General features: G+C 40.5%; 1 protein-coding gene and 1 long non-coding RNA gene across 3 annotated transcripts in view; one reads left to right on the top strand and one right to left on the bottom strand.

The window, feature by feature from the left end:
* Positions 1-8,369: 8,369 nt before the first annotated feature.
* On the bottom strand, positions 8,370-11,686 carry LOC122831745. Of its 2 annotated transcripts, XR_006370754.1 has the most exons (4): positions 11,513-11,686; positions 11,264-11,396; positions 9,605-9,695; positions 8,370-8,652 (listed from the first exon to the last, which is right to left on the bottom strand). It is a non-coding gene; the product is annotated as an uncharacterized LOC122831745 (long non-coding RNA). The 2 variants fall into 2 exon arrangements; XR_006370755.1 differs by lacking the exons at positions 8,370-8,652; positions 9,605-9,695 and adding an exon at positions 10,021-11,050.
* Positions 11,687-19,072: 7,386 nt separating this feature from the next.
* me1 (malic enzyme 1, NADP(+)-dependent, cytosolic) overlaps positions 19,073-23,115 on the top strand; it is an 86,094-nt gene continuing 82,051 nt past the window's right edge. Inside the window, exon 1 of the mRNA XM_044118151.1 lies at positions 19,073-19,349. Coding sequence (XP_043974086.1) covers positions 19,221-19,349 — 129 coding nt within the window. The 5' untranslated portion in view covers positions 19,073-19,220. The remainder of the gene's footprint in view (positions 19,350-23,115) is intronic.

Genomic DNA, 23,115 nt, shown 5'->3' with positions numbered 1-23,115 from the left:
TCCTGCAGTTCAGGCAGAAGCTGAAATCACTGATGCACTGTGAAGAAATGAGGCTTCACAGTTACTCCACATCCACCCAGAGGAGGGTAGGAGTTGTACTCAAGTGCAAAAGTTGTCCTTTTGGGTCTCGAAAGTATAAAAATTTGTGACCCAAAAGCTGCACTCAAAAATATGTTGAAGTTTTTTGGGGTTTTTTTAGTACAGCAACTCAAGTAAAAGTAAAAGCTGCCCAAGAAATTTCTTTACTGAGTAGTAACTGACCAAAAGATCATCCATCCATCCATTCATTTTCTATCCACCCTTTGTCCCTAATGGGGTCAGGAGGGTTGCTGGTTCCTATCCCCAGCTAACGTTCTGGGCGAGAGGCGGGGTTCACCCTGGATAGGTCGCCAGTCTGTCGCAGGGTAACACAAAGACATACAGGACACACAACCATTCACACACACACTCACACCTAAGGGGATTTAAGAGAGACCAATTAACCTGACAGTCATGTTTTTGGACTTTGGGAGGAAGCCAGAGAACCCGGAGAGAACCCACCATGCACAGGGAGAACATGCAAACTCCATGCAGAAAGACCCCGGGCCGGGAATCGAACCCAGGACCTTCTTGCTGCAAGGCAACAGCTCTACCAACACTCCTGAGTGGACAAAGCTCCTCCTCACGGAGATGCCCCCTCCCTCATCCCCTTTACAAAGCTCCTTCAGACTAGCCAGCAGCAATTCGCAAATAGCTGGTGGAACTGTGCATCTGCTCAGAGCTTATTACACGAGCTACTTCACAGTCCAGCCCTGATCAAACTGTAGTAAAAGGGTTAGTAGAGTGACGCTGTGATGACTCTCTGAAGGCGGAGTTTCAGAGGGTGTTCTTAAAGACAGAGAGGCCCAATTTCAAGGCGTTAAATCACAAATCTCTTTTAATCAATATTTGATATATTTAACTGTTTTCATAACAACTGAAGTTAACATAGTTACTTGAATGTTGGTCTCTCTCATAAAGCAAAAGTTCAATGGGTGGATGCTGGAAAACACATAATGCTAAATAATACTAAAAGGTTTCCACCTGAGGAAGCCCAGCAGACTGCATGGAGTCGATAACTGGCATAATTCACTCCACTCCTCTGGCTGACAGACATTAATTGATTGCAAATACGGACAACACTTTGTCAAAATTTCACTAATATTGTGGAAATTGCAGTGTTGCCATTAAATAAGAAACGCATGGATAAGTTTGCTGACATGATAAGTGTCAGGATCTGTGTTTTTCTCTGTGTTTATTTTGAGTTTTCTATGTCCTTTGAGTCTCTGTGCTGTCCTGTCCGCCTCTGGATTGTTCCCAGGTGTGTCTCATTCCCTGATTACCTCTTGTGTATTTAGTGTCACCTGCCTCTCTGTCCTATGTTGCCTCAGTCCATTCTTATACTCAGTTGCTGTGTTGAGCCTGGTTTCTGCTCAGCAGTGCTGCCTGTGTTTTGGACTATTTTGGGATTATTTCTTCATTAAAAACATCATCATTCATCTTTAGCTGGGTCTCAAGCGTCTGCACCTTCACCACCAAATCATGACAATAAGCACTACTTCCTGTCTTCATGGTCTGAGCCAGAAGCCACATCTGGTTGTTGGTCATGTGACTTGCGTGTTGCCAAAAAATTGTTTCCATTGCAGTTTTGCAAAATCAACCAATTTCAAAGTGGCCAAAAAACAAAACAAAACCCCCACCTCGTCCTAGCGCCAAAAGTTTTTATTGTTTCCATTAGGCAAATTTATTTTCAAAATGTCAAACTGCGCAGTTATATGGTCGACGGAAACGCAGCGAGTGGAGAACTTGTTAGGTGAACCTGCAGCCTTGTTTTGTCCCGACTACTTTCATCGTAAGGCCTGAAGAACAGAAGTCAGCCTGGATCTTTGGCTTCACAGCAAGAAGGACAACACAACAAGAAGCCGAAGTCTCGGCGAACTCGCAAGCGACACGGAAAAAACCCGTGTAATGACGGCAGAGAGGAGGAGTCCGGTGTAAGAGACGGAGAGGCCCGAGACGCACATCTGGCCCCCTTTGGAGCTGAGGCTTATCTCCGTGTAATCTCTCCCCAGTCCGCCACTCCTGAATTTACACCTGCGCCCTCTGCTGCATGGAGCTTCAGGGTGGTCGGCACACCTGGCCGTCATTTCAATGATGGATACCCACATTCGCGTCCACTTGGGTGGTGATCAGTGTGTGCGTGCGCACTTCATGTCCTTGCATGGGTGTGGTCCTTGTTGCTGCTCGTTGCTAATGAAACATACCTTTCTTATTTTTTTTTTTTTAGGAGAACTGAGTCACTGGCCAATGAAAACACACACAAGTAAGTGCCTGTCAGAGACGGGACTGAGGTGAATCTGGACTGCTGAGTGTTTCCCATCTCTTTCTGCCTGTTTTATTTTATTTAGCATTGTCATGCGCCATCCTCCATTTTGACCTTTTCTGACTTAGTGCGTATAAAATCCCTAGAAAATTGGAAAAAAAAGCTAAAATGTTCAGGGGTTTGGATGCTTTAAATAGACCCTGAGGTTTGCAGAGTTGGAAATCTCACAGTTTGCATCAAAGCCCACAAAGGAGCAAACTACATTGTCGACCGCCCACCTCCTTTAAATTGCATTATAGCATCACCCAAGCTGAACTCAACCTCCGTCAGCCATTGGCCGCCTTTCCGACAGCTGTTTCTTCGTGTTTTCCAAACTGTATTTTTCTTTCCTACTCAAGAAACTTTCTAACACATGCTTTACAACTCTTCTCGCCCTCGTGCCCGACCCACATACAGACTCGCGGTTCCAAGTCGTTCCCACACACACACACACACACACATACACACACATACACATGCGCGAGCGCACGCCGCACCGCCGAGAACCTCGCAGAGCTCTTGCTGCATGTGGCGACACAAATGTTTGAATTAGCTGTGGCAGACTTTTCCTTGAAGTGAGAAGTTAATCATCGAGAGGATTTACAGGCGGCATGTGTCGGCTGATTTATGTCACGGGGAAAGAAGTGCTAAAAGAAAGAACACCGAGATCACAGGGCTGAAGCAATATAGGCTGAAGATGACTGTCAAAATGTCAAAATCTCTTGACATTTTGGAATCGCCGTCAGTGACAGCCGGCAAGGAATTATCAGAAAGCTGCATAAAGAAACTCAGTTGATACGAGTCAAATTCAAAGTGGCTCTCATCCATCCCGTTCTGCTCCCTTTTGGAGGTTCTCCTTTGACATGGTTGAGGCCTGTTGGTTGCAGGTCGACTCCAGAAGCTTCTTGGCCGTTGGGACAGAAATCGGGTAGCTCTAGCTCCAAAATATTCTGACCCAGTTTGTTGAAGTGGAGAAGGGAAAGGCAGAGCCTCGTCCACCTTGACAGGCTGCCATGTTGAGGAGAACACAATGCTGTGTCCTAATGTGAAAGTCTGGGTTGTCCTGATGACTTCAGTTCACCCTGGTGAAGCAGTCTGTTCACAGAGAAGCTGAGACCAATGGTCGCTAGAGTTCACATGAGAGTCAGAATCAACTTTATTGGCTAAGATTGTGCGCACAAACAATGACTTTTTACTTCACTTTCAGGGACTTGCAGCATACAAACACACAAAAAAATTAACTTTAGAGGAAATACAACAAAGTAGCAAATGTTGAATATATGTATCTGCAGGTATGTATGGCTGTTTTATATACAAGGAGACAAAAAGAAAGAGAGAAGTTGTTGTAGTGTAGTGCACCTATTTTATTTCACAGTGGAGTAGCCGACTGCTGTGGCTGCATTGTGTTCATGGTGTTCATCAGACAGACCATCAGAGAGGGAAGAGACTCTCTATGGTGACTGTGTTTGCAAGTACTGCTGTAAAGGTAAAAGTCTGAACTGTTTGGGTCCAGGACATGTGGGGTCTGCAGAGATGTTTGGGAAGTTTAGCCCTAACGTTCCTAAAAACTGAGGATATTCAACATGTTAGATTGTCTTGGCCCAATGTCGCAGCGCGTGTGGCGTTGCACGTGATGCGTCGCTGATCAGAAACCGAGGTGACAAAAACTAAGGTGAGATTCTAAATAAAGAAGACGAAGCACCAGAAAGTCCAGTGAATGTCAGAGAGGTCAAATATTGTTTTTTTTTCTCTGTTAAGCATAGTCCATAAACTGTTGCTATTTCTTCTTCCCAGTGGGCCATGTTTGTTTACTCTGAATTCACATTTGTGCAATTCTAAAATAAATAGTGAAGAAGCTGGTCCTCAACCAGATCGCTACATCCCAACACCAGAGTGCTAATCCCAAATTAGCAACATTGTGACAATATTAGACTGTTCCAGTTTCGGCCCCAATTAGCCGAGTGCCTCCCTATTGCCTCTGGATCCCAACACAAGAACGCTAATCCCAAATTAGCTACCACACCGTTCTTGACTGTTTAAAAAATATCTCTACAGAGGGAGAACCCACACACGACCTGCATGCAGGATGCAAGATTTTTCATTTATTTGCACGAATTACAGCTTATAAATATAGTGACACAAAGTCCCTCCCTTCCCCAAATGGAGGATCGGTTTACAATCTATTGGCAAATCACAAACAGCCGTGTCTCGGAAGAGTCCACACGGCGTCACATTTAGTAACATCAAATAAGGATTGGGCCGACCACCTGTGGATTGGAAGACAACAGGAATCTACACCATTGCAGTTTGGCTGCGGGGTGAGAAAAGCAGCCAGCGAAATAACATCCTCTAGTACTCCACTATCATCTTGACATGTTTGGTGAGATTTTCCATCCGCCTTCTGAATGTCAGTGAGAGAAAATCGGTTTAGTGTGTGGTGCATCGCTTCTGTCACGTGGCCTCACAGCACATCCAAACCTGTTATACCTAAGATTTTATTTTTTATTGTCGTGTGAGTTTTCTGAAGTTCTGAAAATCGGTCGACAGGTTTAGAATCTTGCCACGTGAACCAGGCCTTAGTCACGGAGGTGAGGTTGTGCCTCACTGCCAGACCATTAGAGTAAAAGTAAAAGTGAATCCGTTCACTTTGACCCAGAACTTAACTCAACATGCTCGTTCAGTCCAATGACCTTGTAGAGTGAAATCAATCCAGACCTGAATCGGCACAAATTTGACCGAGACCTACATTAGCAAAAGTTAGTTTCTTTTTGGCCCATAAGTTTTTAAGTATAATTTCAAAAACTCTTATTAGTTGATTTGGAGCAAAACAGCAATACAGAGAGGTCTACTAACGCAGTGCTCAGATTCATACCTTACCAGGGTTCTCCTACGTTCTGATTGACTCATTTCAGGCAAATTCACGGTGCACGAAATCTTTTCCTCCACCATAAGAGTTACTCTGAGTGCTCTCTCTCTTTTTTTCATACATATCTCCACACTTCACTAATCCGCCCCGCCTTCTCAGACCCACAATTTAACTCCTCTGGCTTTATTTTGACAGCTGAATGAATCTTTCAGTGCCGACGTGTGCCAAACAGGCGGCCATTGATCTGACAGATCCGCTCTCCGCCTCACAGCGGTGTTAACACAGTCCGCATAATAAACACAGGTCAGATACTGTATAAACAGCAGCGAGACAGTTGGTTAAAGGTCCCGCTCAGCTCTACGTTCAATTCGTCACCTTTTTTTAATTTTTAATTTTTTTTTTTTGTACAGTAAATATTTGGGTAAACTGGCTGTACCGTACCGGCTTTGAGAGACGGGACTGTATGTGATGAAAGGCGGACTGAGGGTCACGTGAGCGCTTCTCAATCTAATGTGGCAAGTGAACAGGCAGCCACAGTCCTGCTGAGAGATGGACTTGTGAAGACATGTCAGAGTGCTCCTGAGATGTGAGGTTTTCTTTTTCTTGCACTGACAAATGTACGCCCACAATTAAAAAAAAATAAAAAATTTAAAAAATGGCTGGGTCATAAAATTCTTCTGCAGGATTTCAGAAGACGCAATGTTTTTAAAATGTGCAGTGAAGTGAAAGCTTGAAATAAAGAAATAAACTGCTACTCTGCTTTGTTCATGTTCGGCTCCCAGGCTCCCCAATACTATTGAATAAAGCTCTCTATTGTGGCTCCAAAACCTTTTAAAAATTGTTACAATGTTTATCTGGTTGTATAAACTTTGGCAGAGTCCAGAGGGGAAATTTGTTTCACCGAAGCAACTTATCTCTTTGTTTTTTTTTTACTGCCAAGCATCCAGTTATCATACGTCTTTCTCCAGGAATAATGTCGACGCTTCGCGGTCTGCCTCAGATCCATGCATGGCTTATCTAAATTAACCATTAAATAATTCTGTCTGCTTATTGAAATATCGGGTGCAGAACATTGCAGAACGGCTCGGCTCAAAATAATCGCTGAAGTCCTTTGTTAATAAAAAATCTGGCCACTGGCCCGCCTTGGTTCTCTCCACAAACTGCTTCCATGTGTGTCATTGCTGCCAAACTTCCCTTTAATCCATTGCACTGTTCTAACTTCTAATGCAAATATTTTTGCTTTAGCAGAATGTGTGATGTCTCCAGAAGCGCGGTCAGGTGAAAGGCAGGGTTCTGGAAACCAGATTCGGTTTTCGATTAATAATTCATTACAACAAAAATAGTAAAAAAAACATTTGAAACTCTGAGCATGCTACTGATTTGATAGGAGAGTCTCTTGTCTCTCATGCATGGCCTTTTGAGTTTAAGAACACAAAGAAGATTATAAGTCAGCTCTTGTTCACAGATTGTTCAACAATGATGTCATCGTTGAAGTTGGCTTGCCGTCCGTGTTTTTATCTCTGGCTAAGAGCTTGAAGGAATTCCCACAAAGCAGAGATTTTCATTCGAAGACGGACACAGTGAGGAGACTCGGGTCAAAAGTCCTGTCAGTCTGACAAAGTCAGCCACGTCTGTACTAGTCTATAACATTTCAGATATGTACATTTTTAATTTAGCTTTGGATTTGTCCTTTAAGACACGTGTGCCTCCATTCACTAAGCTCCTTTTCCAGAAGTACTTTCACACATCAAACCTTTTGTCATTTAGACACAAATGTCAATGTATTTAACCGGAATTTCATGGATCAGACCAGGGGTTTCCAACTCCATTTCTCAAGGGCTGAATTAGATATTCAAAACGGCACCAAGTTCCGCACGGGCCTGGTGATGACCTATTTATTCGATTGAACAGAGCAAACTTCTAAAATGGAAGAAACTGAACCCACTGGGCTCAATAAGGACCAATGCGAAGTAGCGCATTATTGTTAATCTCAGCATAAATGATAAATATTGGAGCTCCTTAGTGAATAAACAGCATCACAAAGGAACACAGCAGACAAGTGAAGGAGGAAGTTGTAGAGAAGTTTAAAAAGAAGTTAGATTTTATAACGCTAAACAATTTGTTTAAACGAGGCAGTATTATGTAAAATCAAGGTTTTTGAGCTTTACATCATGTTAGTATGTCGTTCCCTCACCCAAAAACATACATGGAGGGTTTCATTCATGTTTGAAAACTAATTTCACATGGCGACCATTCAGTGTTGCAAAAACGCCTGGTTGGACCTACCTCCGCCTTCTAGGACAAAGCTCCTCCTCAGTTGGAGCTGTGGTTTCCGAGTTTCCGCCTCACAGAACACACACCTCCCTCGTGACTCCCACACTCAGCCCCTTCAGGCTAGCCAGCAGCAATTGGCAAACATCTGGTGGAACTGCGCATCTGCCGAGCTCGTTATATGACCTTCTTCTCGGAGAAATGTTGCTAAAGAGCTCCTAGAGGAGCCATGTTGTACTGACTTCCTAAAGGCAGGGTGTTGGAAAGAGCAGGACTTCCTTAAAGAGACAGAGACCCAGTTTTCCAAAGTATTAATTTATGTAGTCAGATTTCTTTTAAGTCGTGTTTGACATATATGAGATTTTTTATGACAACTGAAGGTAACATGGTTACTTGATTATGCTGTAAAATGATACCATGTGACTGGAGAAAACCTCATACTGCCCCTTCAAGAAAATGCACATCTTAAAATTTAATCTTAAACTTTTTTATTAGTTTATTAGTTTTTATTCCAAAAATCCAGTTAATTGACGTAAAAAAAACAAATTGAGACCTGCAACTTTGACTACAGCAGCAGTTGGTCCTATGCTGGATCAGCGTATATTGCCGTAACAACTAGGTTTTCTTTTTCTTTTGGGACAAAGTGTTGAATAAAAACTGCAAAAAAACACTGAAGGTTGCAGTTGTAATCTGCAAAAAATTGTGGAAAAAAGCCTCCGGGAGTACCAATCCATTTTCAAGGCACTGCATGAATCCTTCTTGCATCGCTTCGTGTTCTCGCTGACCACCTTTTCATTGCTTCTTGCAAAAAAACATTAAAATTCCTTTCCACGTTGCAACCTTCAGACACCCGGCGCAGAGTTCGTTAATCCCGGTCTCTCCTTTGGGAACAAACAGAGCGCCTGTTGCACGTCGGATAGCTGGGAATACTATTTGAACACTTGAGGTTTCCAGTGGTGATTGATGGGGTTATAATTTTTGCTCCTGTACAGTGATGGTTAGCGCGGCAGCCTCAAATCACACGCAGGGATTGACATTTAGGATCTGAGTCTTCTTTCTTCCTTAAACAGGGACCTATATATAGGAGCGCTCCTTCACTGACCTCTCTGTGACACACAAAGGCCGTCTTATGTGTCTGCAACACAAACAGGCCAACGTTTCAGTGCCGACATCTTCAGTATTGAGTTTTAAATGCATTAAAGTTCATTTCAAATTTTTTATGGTTAGGAAATACTTTCTCCTTTTTGCTCAGCCTGACAGTTTTAGAACCTGTTTAGAGCTGCCAGTATGTAACTTTTTTTAAAAAAAATATCTTTTTTTTTCATTTTCATTAAACCTGTCACCATGCCGTGATAGTATAATATGGGACAGATAATCTGTGAAAAGATTGATCTCCACCACATATTCCCTGAGCTGCTATTGCTGACTGAGGAAATGCACCGCTTCTAGCCAAAAACAACCAAGAAGAGGCAGAAAGAGGGTCTTGTCGCTGTCAATAAATCTTGTGAACGCGCTGCTAAATGTGCTACTGGTGTAAAAACAACTCATTGTTACAGGAAAACTATTTATCTGCAGTCACTGGGGTCTATGCTAACTAGCATTAGCATTCACGACAGGCTCTGCTGACTGGGAGAAGCTCTGTTGTAGCAGAGATTAAGGGGAGTAGCGAGGAGTGGGTTGAGCAGCACGCACAGTGACATGATTGACAGCGCTAATACACTTCCCAGTTCTGATTGGTTGTTGCTGGTTAGCGCTGGGAGAAAGCAGAGGAGTTAGATTTTTCCACAGATTATCTGCCTCATATCATACTGTTTGTAAAACAAAAAAAACAACAGCATCTTTTTAAATAAAAGTCGCGTACTGCAGCTTTAAGAATCTGATTGAAAGCATAAAACCAGCCAAAGAGACACGGCGGCTCCGTCCCTCGTCATCGTGAAAATGCAGTCACACCATTCTCTTCAAACAAATGTTTGTACTTAGCGTCGGCTGATGGCAAATCTGTTTCCTGTGCTGCACGGGAGCCTCCACACAAAACATATATTTTGCAGATTATACAGCAGACGTTTCATCACATCAGCGAGGAGCACCTGGCTGTAGGAAGCAAAGCAGAGCCTCCGATTCGTTGCTGTTGTTGAGCTGAGGAAACAGATCTGCAGTGTGTTCCCACTTGAGGCGAAGCTGTTTAGACACACGGAGACAAACAAGAGACGAAAAAAAGAAGGGATATTTATCTCTGAAGGACTCATCGAGGGAATCTGGCTGAAGGAGGTGTGGTCATTTTCCAACATGCTGTCCGGACTTCTCTGAGAAAGAGGGAGGAAAGTACACAAAAACGATTTTGGTTTTTGTTCCCTTGGCTCTGTGGATAAGGCCTTATTAGCTGGAAGGGTGTTGTCTATAAAAATGAGGTGCATGCAGTTTTATAATGATACTATTACCAAAATGAAACACAATTCATTTAACTTTTCAAAATTAATAATGACGAAAAGATGATACTCTCCCATTTCGGAGCAAAAATATTTACTGTCTTTGTAAGGTCATTTTAGTACAAAATTTTGCTTACAAATGCACTTTACACATGCAGTCAACATTTAAATGTTCAATCTTCAGCACTTTTTAAAAATGTATTTTTGTTTTAAAAAATAAAATAGAAATTTAATTCCACTTTATTCCGTTTCAGGTACATAGGGGTGATTGACAGCGCTAACACCCCTCCCCCCACCACCAACACCGGCTCTGATTGGTTGTTTCTTATTGCACTGGGAGAAGGCAGAGAAACTCCATTTCCCCCCCCCCACATATTATCTAAATCATTCCAATCTGTCACGGCATAGTGACAGTTTCAACAATATGTTTAAGAACAAAATTAAATTTGTAAAAGTGACATACTGCTTGGAACAGCCTGGAAACTACACATACTGTAGCACTCTTCACAAGATAATAAAATATAAAGTTCCATCGTGTTGTTACTTTATGTCTCCAACGTGCTCGACAGATAAGCTGCAGAATGAAATTGTTTCTTCTTCCAGCTCCCTGGATAACTCTGGACTCAAACAGGGGGTCATTATGAGGGGCAATCAGTGAAAGGGCCCATTGATTTCAGTGGTGGGGGGTGGAAGGTCATGCGTGGACTCAAAGGAGAAGCAGAGATCTTAAAGCAGTGAGAGCAGTCATGTACATTTGGAAGTATGGCTTGCTGGCTTTGACTGTCCCCCAGGAGCCAAGCAAAAACATCCACCCACTTCCTCCGCTGCAGCTGAAGGTGCACCACAGGCCCAAAGCCAGTCTGTGCATTTACTCGGTTCAGAGTTAAACGAGTTAATGCTTCATTCAAGAGTTTTTATGATTTATTTTATATTATCTCCTCCGAAGTAGCAGCTTTTTTTTCTTTCTACAAAAAATGGTTGAAAATACGTGTACGTGTTTTGCCCTGTACCCGTATTTTATTTCTATTTTATTATAAAAGAATGTACCAATTCCCCTAATGGTTGAATCTCACTGCACTGGTTTGACATGATGGTCGATACTTATGCCTGGAGATAAAAAGCAAAAAGAGAAAAAAAAAGAAAGAAAATTAATATAGAAATAATTACGAATCAAGGGCGTATTGAGGCGAGAAACCCAAAAGGTACATTTCACCCTCTGAATTAGGAAAATGTACAGATAGAAAATAACCTAATAATAATAATGTTACTATTAAGAAATTTAAGGGAAAAAAAAACTAAACAAAACAAAAACAATCTCACCAGCAACACTGGAGGCAACATAGAGGGGACATCAGGGAGATATGAAAACTCTGTTGATTCTCTGATGACTGAGAAAAAGCATAAACACTGTGGTGAAGGTCACTGGACTGGAACCGTGTGAGATGTGCAACAGCTGTGCAAGAACAATGACAAGAAAGCAAAGGATTCTGACTAAATACATGAAATATTGATCTTAGACCCACTCTTACATGTGTCTTGTAAAATAAACACGTTTCCACCACAGCTTACTATTGTTGAGGCGAGGAGCGGCCATGTTGAAACACACAGTCAGCCTTACCAGTCGTAACTGGAGTGTAGTTGCAGTTGCTCCTGCTCTTCCAGAAGGAAGTCGGATTTTATCTAACATTTCCAGTTCATCGTTGCAACTCGACTAGAACTGGAACGCATCATTATTTGCAAGAGTGAGGTGCCTGTGGGAGAGAGAGAGAGAGTGAGAGAGAGAGAGAGAGATGAAGCTACAATGTCATCTTTCAAAGCAACCGTTTTGAAATTGATCCACTCTGGGACCTGGTTTCAAAAGATCTTGACGTTCAACTTCCTCCACTTCGTGATGCAGCATCCTCTAGCTATAGCACAGGCTGAGCTACATTAGCTGCAACCAACTAAAGTTGTAGCTTCTGTACGAAGTGACATCTCACTTTAATCTAATGAGTCATTTGAACAAATCTTTCTACAGTTTATACTGACATGTCCCAATCCAGCCACAAGCTGTGGTTTCCCAGCTCCAAAGAGGCTCGCTGTAATTGCCTTTAATGAGCATGTTTGTGAGTTCATTACCATCTGCTACTGCACAGGAAGTTTGCTGTTGTCAGAGTGCAGCGAATGAGACGGTGCTACGAGAAGAAGAAGAAGAAGAAGAAGAAGAAGGAAAAAAACCCCACGTGTTTGTGTGCGATTCCATTCTCGGTAATTGTATTTGCCTTTGTCTGCTGCCTGCTTCTCTTCCGGGCCTGAAAAATCCCCCAGGGGATAAACAAAAGGAAAAACACTCAGAGGGTCGGGGGAAAGTGGGGACAGCTGGGTATGTATGGATGTGAAATGTAAACTGAGGAAGTTTCATCCTGGAGATGCTGCATGTATGTCATTAACATGGCCTAACAGGTGGTTTCACTGGTCTCATAAAATGTTAAGAGACCGTAAGAAGATGAGCTGCATGACTGCGTTATTTTTACTTTATTTTTACATTTACTTGATCACAGTGTATTCTGGATTTATGATATTTATCACAAAAGGATAGTTTAAAGGGGCGGTATTATGTATTTTCCAGGCACATAGTGCCATTTTATAGCACAATTAAGCAACTATGTTACTTTCAGTCGACATAAAAATGCTGCATATATCAAATATGACTTATTAGAAATTTGTAATTTAATGCCTTGAAAGTGGGCCTTTGTCTCTTTAAAAACTCCTACTCGTTCTAAAACTCCACTTTCAGGAAGTCATCACAACTCCTCTAACTCTTTACCACTGAGAAGTAGCTCCTATAATGAGCTCAGCAGATCTTCAGTCCCATTAGGTGTCTGCTAAATGCTGCTGGCTAGTCTGAAGGAGCTGAGTGGGGGAGTGGTGCGGGAGGGCTCCGAGGAGGAGCTTCGTCCTCAAAGGCGGAGGTAGGTCCTCCCAGGCTTTTTGAACAGCTGAATGGCTGCCATGGGAGATAAAAGGATTTCTCAGACATGGATGAAAGAATCAAGGCAACACTCTAGGTATGTTTTTGATGAGAAATATACACATTACATCATTATTTTTAAAAAGAGTTAAATTTATGTAAAACTGCCCCTTTGATCTGTAAAAGGTTTTACTCCATCCTTTGCATTTTTAAAAAAGTCTGTACAGTAGTCACGCTTTAAAACCATCCTGTTGCTTCTTCATTTTAGATGTCATGTGATTCCTACAGGTTTTATGGGCGGGGGGCTGGGGGGGGGGGGGTTCCTCCTTACATTGTGAAAAAAGGACTTCAATCTGATGCTAAAAGAAAGCCAATTTGTCACACTTTCTGAACTTGAGCAATTAGCTCTATTTGCTTTACAAATGTGGCACTGAGACATTAAGAGCAGATTGCAGATGCATAAAATGAACAAAATGTGGAGCGGACAAAGTTTTTTTTATTTTTGACTAAGAGCTTATGTTTCCTGGAGCTGAGGATTGTTCCCGAATTTTTCCAACTCTAGCTTTGAAAAAAAAAAAAGGAAAAAAAAAAAACCCTGAGAAATTTTAAAATTTATTTATAATAATAATCACAGTTTCATAATCCAGACTATGCTCTTTCAGATTAACAATGAACACTTCCCAACGTCGCCGTCCGGGTGGAGGAGTTCTTTGATCGCTCCAGCCCTGCGCTGTGATGAGCTCCAGCTGATGGTGCGGCGTCCCAAACTCTCATGCATTCCTCGTGCCATCCCCCTGCCTGAGAACCTCAGAAGCAACTTCCCGTCCTTCGCACAGAAACAGTAATCGTTCCGATTACTTATTTATAAACACGGCGGGAAAGCGTGACGAGCAAGCTGATTGAGAGGGATGCGGTTGTGTACGGAAACACCTCGACCGGTCAGAATCAAACACTCAGCTGTTGCCAATTTCACTTTGTTTTTGTTAAAAAAAAAAATCTTTCCTGGCTTACATTTAGCTTGTTAATCAGACTATAACTTTGTTTCTATCTAAATGACTACAATTGGTGAATCTTATTAATTATGTACACTCTCAATATTCCTCGGGATATAAGACTTGCAGTAGTCTTGGTTTCTTGGTTTCAGTGGCTGATTTTTTGTCATGTTTCTACTTTACAAAGCGCTCAAATTAGGAATAAGACTTCCTAATAATGTAGAAAAACTACGTTTGAAAAAATATCACGCCTCATTACTTATTCACTTGTCAACAGCAAGACCTCAGACTTGAGAGACTTCTTAACCCCAGATTGAATCTGACTCAACTTTATAGATACTTGTTCACGGAGCATTTTTAATTAGTTGTACCCTCTGAACTTTTTAATGTTTCGCTGCATTACAGCCACAAACTTTCATGCATCTTACTGGGATTTTATTTGGCATCCCAACACAAAGTGATCGCATAGATGTGAAAAAGGGTAAAGATTACTGAAAGCAACCACTGAAAGAAGACTGACTGGGGTTGGTTCAAATACACAAATCTTTCAAAGTGAAAATAAAAAAATAAATAAAAAATTGAAAAGCATTTCATTTAATTTTCTGCGTAATAGTCATGCACTGGTGCATTTTGCTCCAACAGAAAAAAGAAATCAAATTAAAATACACTGAGATTTGTTGTGTACGTAGTACAAATCCTTTCGTAACATCCAGATTTCTTTAGATTATCTCCAAGCATTTTGTTTTGGATTTGGGGACATAGTAGCATTGTATTGATTGTCGTCTATTTTTAGCCACTCTGTTGTAAACTGGCTGCAGTGTTTGGGTTCATTCTGGCGTGACCCGGCCGAACCTCGGCTGTCAAACAGATGATCTCACATTTACCTCTGGATTACTTTGCAAAAGTCAATCTGATGACACAACATGTAAGATCCAGAATAGCAACTCTCCACCCCCGGATCCCCACTATCGTGACCGACTGTGTCCATGAGGTGATCACGCTGAAACGCTGCGTTTGTTTTTGATTTTATTTTATTTTTCTAACTGTGAGCGTTACGAGCAAATATCCGTGTGAAGGACATTTTCCCTTTGCTTAAACTCATCTTCACAAGCCTGAGCCACAGTGTCGGGTTATTTTAACAGAATAACCCGACAAGCTTTATCTTGGCAAAACCACAAAAAACAAAAACAGTACTCATTTTCCAAAATGTACTTTCATAATCTCAATATGCAGCATGCTAACTGCAGCCTCTGAAATCTGAACTCTTCAGTTTAAGGAGAGGGGGGCTGACGGACACGTCCACTCTTGGAAAGATTGGAGTCTGTTTTCAGTGTTTTCCATTCATGCGTATTCTTTCCCCCCGCTGTAGAACAATCGATTCCAAGTATTTCGAGAGTGGCCTCAAAACCCTTCCGAGACTGACCGACAGCAATAATTGCTCTTCTAAAATCATTGCAGATGTATTCCTTCATTGGCTGCCGTAGAGAAACGGCCTGCCAAAGCGTGGTGCCAATGAAGGCGTGCACACCCTCGCTGCTGGTCAGTCAGTGTGCATTGTTTCCACAATTTGAATGCATGAGGATTATATATTCAATAGCAAAGCGCAATAGATATTTTCATTGTTCATTTGGGGTGCTGTATGCTGAATTTAACACCAGATAACACTATTAAATGTCTGCTTTGCTTTTTGATGGCCTGGAAAGATGAGTTGCCTTAAGTATATAACTCTACATATCTGTTAGTTTTTCAAAGCATCTGCATTCCGAACGGCCATGTTGTATTTTATCCGGACTTTATGTCATTGTGACATGCCGTAACTTTGCACCAACAGAAGCCAGACGCATTAAATCAGGACGCAAACAGCGGTTCAAAATCTTTCACAGCCCCTCGTGGCTCTGACCATACGTCCAAACAGTTGATTTAAATTGATTAAGGCCGTTCCAATTAATTGTGCTTCCTTATAATGCGCTTTCTTTGTGTTCTTTTGATTTTGTGACAATACTGTTGGCTCTCATTGCTGAATAAACTTGAAACTAAATGTTTGTGCATCATAGACCCATTCAATAAATTAAAATATTATTGAAAAGTCCATTTATTTCTGGAACTTTGTCACTGAGTGGAACACATTATGTAGGTTAACTGCACTACAGATGGACCTTATTTCTGTTAATTCTGATGATTTTCCACTTATGCTTAATGAAAACATGATGTTTAAAATTAGAATATCACATCAGACCAATAAAAAGAAACTGTCAATACAGAAATGCAACCTTGATGAACAGTATGCTTAATATCTGCTTAACGGTTGTCAATTTTCAAAAGGTACTTTTAATCTAACAAGTAAACCTAGTATTCTAATGAAATCTGTAGTAACAGTTTTTGGGAGCACATGTGCTTATAAAAGTCCCTGTAAAGTCTACGTTCTCAACAAGAAGGGTGTGTTTGGCTAATCGGTAAGAGCCCAGAGAAACAAAAGTGGTTTCACAGAGGCCATTCAGGTTTATCCATTTGGCAGAAGAAGAAGTCTGATTTGAGGAAAAAGCAGTCTGTGAGTCCTAAATGGAACCACTTCATGCAGAAACCATGTGAGACAACCAGGAATTTCCTCAAACGGCTCGGACTCCGAGGGACCAGCATCATACCCGTCCTTCTTATTTCCTCCTCTTGCTTTTAACTTAATATGTGGATCCGTCACTGAAATGTGTCCACAGACATCAGCCTCCTGGTTTTAATACAAGGCTGCCTGAGAGCAAGAAAATGAATCCCTGCTTGTTTTCATTCTTGTCAGCAGAGTACAAAGATATGTATCGGAATACTGAAATCGAGAATTTTAATATTTCCTTTGCAGCTTCAAATTGACAGAATGAGTTTTAAAAAAATTGCCATCCCAACTCTTTATACATCTTAGTAAAATAAAGTACTGTCAGAGCATTTTTGTACATTCTTTAGGAATATATATATATATATATATATATATATATATATATATATATATATATATATATATATATATATATATATATATATATATATATATATATATTTTGGGGTAAATTTTTTGTACACACTGTATTGGTCAATTGAGGTTTGACATGTCTGTAAAAGTCACCACTGGTTTGTCCCCCACACACTGACATTCATTTACAGCTGAATATTTGGATATAATGTTAAATATATGCTAATAACCTTAAAAATACAGAATAATTGATTTTTCTGAAAGCCATCAAATTCATCCAGTTAGTTTTTATTTCCTTAAATTTCAGGAAATTTAAGGAAATAAACACACAAAACTCTAACTTTCCATCTTATGTCACAATTTTGCCACTTTGCCACACAATATAACAAAAACTTTGTCGTCAAGCAACATTCAGGATCATCTAATTTATATCAAGAAAATGAAAGAAAAAAAAACCTAGATTAAGAACAGAGCTTCCACCTTCGACCCTGCAGATATCGTAGCTTTATCAGAATGATTGTTCACACCCTGCACACACGTGAAAGCCCCAATGTGCAACGTCCAGAGTTCAAGTTCAAGTTCTCTTGACAACACGCAAACTGGCTGTGAAATGGTGGAAAAAAATAATCAAGACTAGTCGGAGAGCAAAAAGTCAACATATCATCTGCTGCGTCCATGTGAGGCTCTGCTCCCATGTAGGCAGAGCATGCAGGTTCGAACAATCAGTCACCTCATCGTCACCACATCACGTGGACCGAGGGTTCAGTAACATTTCTTTTCATGCTAAATTGCCAGGCTCAGTGTTGCAACACCGTCCTACTGTAACTGTGTGAAGGCTGCAGGCTGTCCTTGGCCACAGATATGACTTAACGGTGTTGCAATCTTTGAAACTCTGTGTTTTAGAAACAAAAGCAGCGCCTCTTCCTGACCAGCACGGAAGAATTGTAAGAAGAAAACCCATTGTTGAAAGAAAGCCACAAAGAAGTAACATTTGAGGTTTACCGTGACAAAAGCATAGGGGACAGAATAAACATGTGGGAAAAGGTTGTAGTGGGAGGATCATGGTGTGGAGGTGCTGTTAAGCTGTCAAGAGTTAATGGGAAGATGGATTGGGTTAAGTAAAAGAAAATCTTGTGAAGAAACTTCCAAGAGGTTGCAAAAGATTTGACAAAGGCGTGGAGGTTTAAGCAGAACGACCTGAAGATTACAGCCAGGAGTGTAACGAAATGGGTTAAATTAAAGCATATTCATGCACTGAAGTGACCAATTCAAAGTTCAGACAACAATCTAAAGAAAACATTAGATTGATATTAGAACATTAGATAAGGACTGATTTAAAATGCATTTTGTCTTTGCAAAGAATGGATAGCAATATTCATACCTTTTAAAAATGATCGTGCAAGTGTAACTGTTGCGGGACGTGGTTCTACAGAGTGTGAACGTTAAAATTACTAATCATTTTTCTTCCAGTTTGCAATTATGTGATATTATGAATTTATAATGGTATGCATAGTATGCGATTGGAGTCCACCCCGCAGCATTCAGTTTTTATTTAACACAAATCTGGAACAAACTGCCAGAAAACTGCACAAGAGTTGAAACACTGAGTTCCTATATTACATATATTATATAAAAACACACTTGTTTAAAGTTGCGTTTGATTAAAAAAAAACTGGAACATTGGTTCATCTTTGATGTATATTTAATAATGATTATTTTTAATGAAGGAATTTGACAAAACAAACAATTTGTTGCTTGTTTCATTATTGGCTATTGTGTTGTGGTATAAAGCATTTTGAATGGCCTAATTGTTGAAATATGGTATAAGAATAAACTTGACTTATGTGATGACTGTTTACATAAATCCCCAAAAATTTCTAGAAGTTGGTGGCAGTCATATGACAAATTGTAAGCAATTTAGCGGTGCGGATACTTTTTTTTTTTTTTTGCAAGGTACTAGCTAATCTTTCATGTTAATTTAGGACCTGTGCTGCAAATTTGAATGGAACACGCAAATGTTCCACATTGAATGTGGTTTTAAATACAGTAACTTGTTGATTACAATAATGTATTTAAAAAAAAATTATGTTATTGTTGCACTGGGCTGAAATAATTCAAACAATTCATAGGTGTTTCGTGTGTAACCATCTAGTGCTAGGGATAGGCTCCTGTTGGGTCACCCCACGCAGACAGACACTTTGCTCATACCCTGACCTTTAGTGAGTTACACTGAAACAGCTCCACTGATAAGAGACTCCTGCTCTTCTTAAACCCCCCTGGGGCGGACGTGCGACCAGAGCTACGCTGCTGGACCTGCGCATCCACTTGTTGAGTTCACAACGGTTCAACCAGAGCGGCTCTATTTAAAGAGGCAACAACATGGCACGCGGGCTTGTCAGACGAGAGTCAGTGGAAACGGAGATGCACAAATCCGAAGACAAGGGGAAGACGTTCGTTTACACCAAGAGGAAGGGCTACGATGTCACCAGAAACCCCCACCTCAACAAGGTGGGTATTCGTGGGAGTTTTCTGCTCGTTTCTTTTAACAACAACCGTTGGCAAGTAAGCTGCTGAGTTCAGACGCTGTGGGAGACGCTAGCACTCGGAACGAAAACGTCAACTTATTTTAAGCTAACTCTACGAGCAAGCAAATATTGTGTTCGTTTGTCATATCATTTTATTTTGGTTTTAGAAAACCTTTAGAGGGTGAGGTTTCCCAAACAGTGAGTTGCTTCAGAACAACAAAGTTTTGCTTTCTAATTAGCAACCGCACTAAAGTAATCTTTCAACGTCTTTAGTGTCTCCTATAATATCAATGACGTAATAAGTTTACCAATTACATAAGAAGCAAGTACTAAACAAAAAGTTAGCGAATGTGGCGCATTTGTTTATAACTTTTAGATAGCTTACATTTATACACAGAGCCCTGACGGAGCCCAGGGGCAGCCAGTGAACGTCACATTAGCCAGGACGTTTGGGTATCAGCTTTAGACTCGGTTATATTTAGAATTTAAAGAGACCAAACGCTGCTTCCGAACAAAAGGGGGATTCAGCATGTTACATCTTGTCATGTTAAATAGCTTTTCCAAGATAGAATAGTTACATAACTAGGCAGTAAATAATGTTGAGTAACTTCCTCAGACATGTCCGGCAGTGACTTCAATTGTTACTCCCGATTTAAAAAAAACAAAACAAGAAGCCAGTTGGTGTTTGGACTTCGTAGCTTGCCCATTCATTCCTATATTTAACATAAATATTTCCTCAGTTTTTGTTTGTTTTGTCATTTGTTTAGGAATGACAATGCACAATGGCTTATGTAAATAGGCCTAAATTAGCTACATAGGCTGATTCTCATTTACAGTCTGTGTGCCAGAGTGCCTGTGAGCTTTCCAGTGTTTTCTCTTGGCTTGTCTGGGCCCCCAGAGGTCCAATTGTGGCCACGGGGGCTTCTGTCCATGGTGCTGACTGACAGTCAAAACAGGCGCCGTCATTCAGACTCAGTCCACAAAGGGCTGACCGACTGCTCTCTTTTAGAAATTCTTCTTCTTCTTTTTTTTAACTCTTTGAGGGGTTCTTTTTGTCACATGTTCCTTTTAATGAGAAAAAGGGCAACATGTGTTTTAATTATTTGATTTATTCCAGAAGAAGTAAGCTGTAATATTAAAACACTGTACAGTGCCTTTCAAAAGTATACACACCTCTTGAAATCTTTTCCACATTACAACCAAAAACGTCAGCGTATTTTATTGGAATGCTTTTGTGTGTATAATCGTCCAACACAGTATAGTGTAAAATTGTGAAGTGGAAGGGAAATTATGGATGGCTTTCAAAAGTATTTTACAATTACAAATCTGAAAAGTATTCTTCCCTGCCACTGTGGCTCAAAACACTCCCAAAAGCATGATTATCCCACCGCCATGGGTCAGAGTGGAGACCTTGAGGTTCAGGCTGATGTGTAATTAGGCCACTTTTGAGGACAGTGGGTTGCACTGGATTTTATTAAGGGGTACCAGAGTAAATAAAGGGGACTAACCACGCATCTTCTAATCTGTACTTCTCAGTCAAGCAACACATTGTGTTCTTAATATGACACACAGAAGCTTGTAGTCAGGCCACGAAGCAACATGTTTCACATAGCAAGGTGTTCAGAGTTGATAAAGATGACCGTTGGTTTACTGCGGTTGTGTGAGATGTCGGGAAGGTTCTTGATAGTGTTCTTGATAGTGGAGCTCCAGCAGGCCAATGTCTGTGGCGTGAGTGAGCTGGTGCACAGAGTTGCTGATGACTGCTAATAGCACCATGTGTTTGTTTTACCGTATCGCAATATGGAGTTCAGTGACACGTGTGTGTACTCTTGTGGAAGATATGGCGCTAAATGCAAAAAGCTGATTTGTCTGGATAAACATAGAGGTTCCACATTTACATATGCTTTTAATAGTAAAGCATAGACGTTAAAGGGAAAAGATTTTGTTAAAATTTAGTGTACACTCAACCTCATCTTTTGTTGACCAACGATTCTTTCGATGAAAAGCAAAATAATTTCTACCTTTGCGTGTTATGGCTCTCCATGCTCACTGTGGAGGTATCCCAGGCATGACAGGACTCCGCTGATAAAGCAGAAATGTTGCAACGTCCTCTTTGTGGCTGCAAGTTTTTCTCTGACTTTACTTTTTGACACTTCCTGAAAAGAACAATCCAAAAAAGTCTGATTTTTGTTTTGCTTTCGAGTTTGATTTCAACACGTTATACAGCAGGGACACGTTGTACTGACTCAGCATCTGTTACAATATCCTACTTTGTCCTCCGAGTTCCCTTTGTGGTATTTTGTTTAGGACTGAAACAAACGATTATTTGAGTTATCGATTAATCTGTCAATAATTCTGGCAATTACCGGATTTTAAAAAATGGCACATTTTACATACTTTTCATTTAACCACAATATTAAAAATACATTAAATTAATAAAAAAAAATTAAATAAGAAAAAACATTTTATTTCCTAAAATGCAATATTGTAGTATTCCTTTAGTAAATCTAAACCAGGTGAAGGTAAAACTATACCATCTGAGGAGTTTTTGCCAAGACATATTTGACTTAATTACTGCTCTGAATATGTTTTTTTCTTTTCACCAAATTGCCTGTTTTGAGTCTGTATAGTCCAGTTAACAATAATCGATTACTAAACTAGTTGATGATTATTTCAATAATTGGTTAATCACAAATAATCAGTTTAATTCTGTTAATTGTTTCAGCTCTAATTTTGTTTGTCTAGTTACCTTCTTCATGTACCTGATAAGTTGCTCTCTACAGAAGTTTACAATGTCTCTTTATGTACAAATGATTTTTTTTTTTTTGTTTTTAAGAAAATCTTGTTTACTTACTAAGGGATTTTAACATTTGATTCCAAAGCTAAGTTTGAAAAAAATAAATATATATACATATATAATTTTGACCTGAATTCTTTCCGTAGTACTCTTTCGGAACAAAATTTCATCAGAATGCATACCGGGTTTGATACAAATCATCCTCGCTTTCCATTACTGCCTCCCTAAAGACCTATAGCCACAGCGTTTAGTCTTAGTCCCGTGAAGTATTTGTTTACATCTCAGGTTATGCCTCGAGGCCACTGACCGCGCCCAGTGAACAGTGAACCCTCTTTCAACGGGCTGGATATGGGGAGCTACATGGAAATAAGACTGACCAGTCATAAGTTTACATACATTCACCATGGGCACAAATTTTTACACAGTCGGAGAGTTGTTCTTTGAGGATGAAATAAATCTATAAAAAACAACTTTAAACATACAGGATAAAAAAAAAGCACACCTACACTAATATTTGAATAATATCAATTAGGAAGTAACCTAGAAACATAAGTTGGTTGACCTCCTGACAAATAAAATACAGGGTTAGGGTTGTATACACCCTTTCATCGTCTGTGCACTGTTGGGAAGAGGTGCTAGTTATGCTAACATGCTTGGAAGAAAGCCAGAGTAACTAGAACTCATGCATAGGGAGAGCATGCAAGCTACAAGCTACATGCCTCCACTTTGGTTTTGGTACTAAAACTTCACCCTGCTCCAAAATTAATACCAATACAAATGGATTATAAAGCTACTCTTTACAGTCGGACAGGACCAAGATTGTGGTTTCTGGCCACAATGGGGAAGTATGTTTGCTGAAATCAAAACGACACTTTCAGTACCAAGAACTCTGTAGCAATCCTCAAGGAAGATAGGGTTAGAGTTCGAGGCGGCATCTCCACTCCTATTGTGT

The sequence above is a fragment of the Gambusia affinis genome, linkage group LG05 (assembly GCF_019740435.1).
Source record: "Gambusia affinis linkage group LG05, SWU_Gaff_1.0, whole genome shotgun sequence".
Classification (NCBI taxonomy): domain Eukaryota; kingdom Metazoa; phylum Chordata; class Actinopteri; order Cyprinodontiformes; family Poeciliidae; genus Gambusia; species Gambusia affinis.
This window is presented reverse-complemented; position numbering and strand designations above follow the sequence as displayed.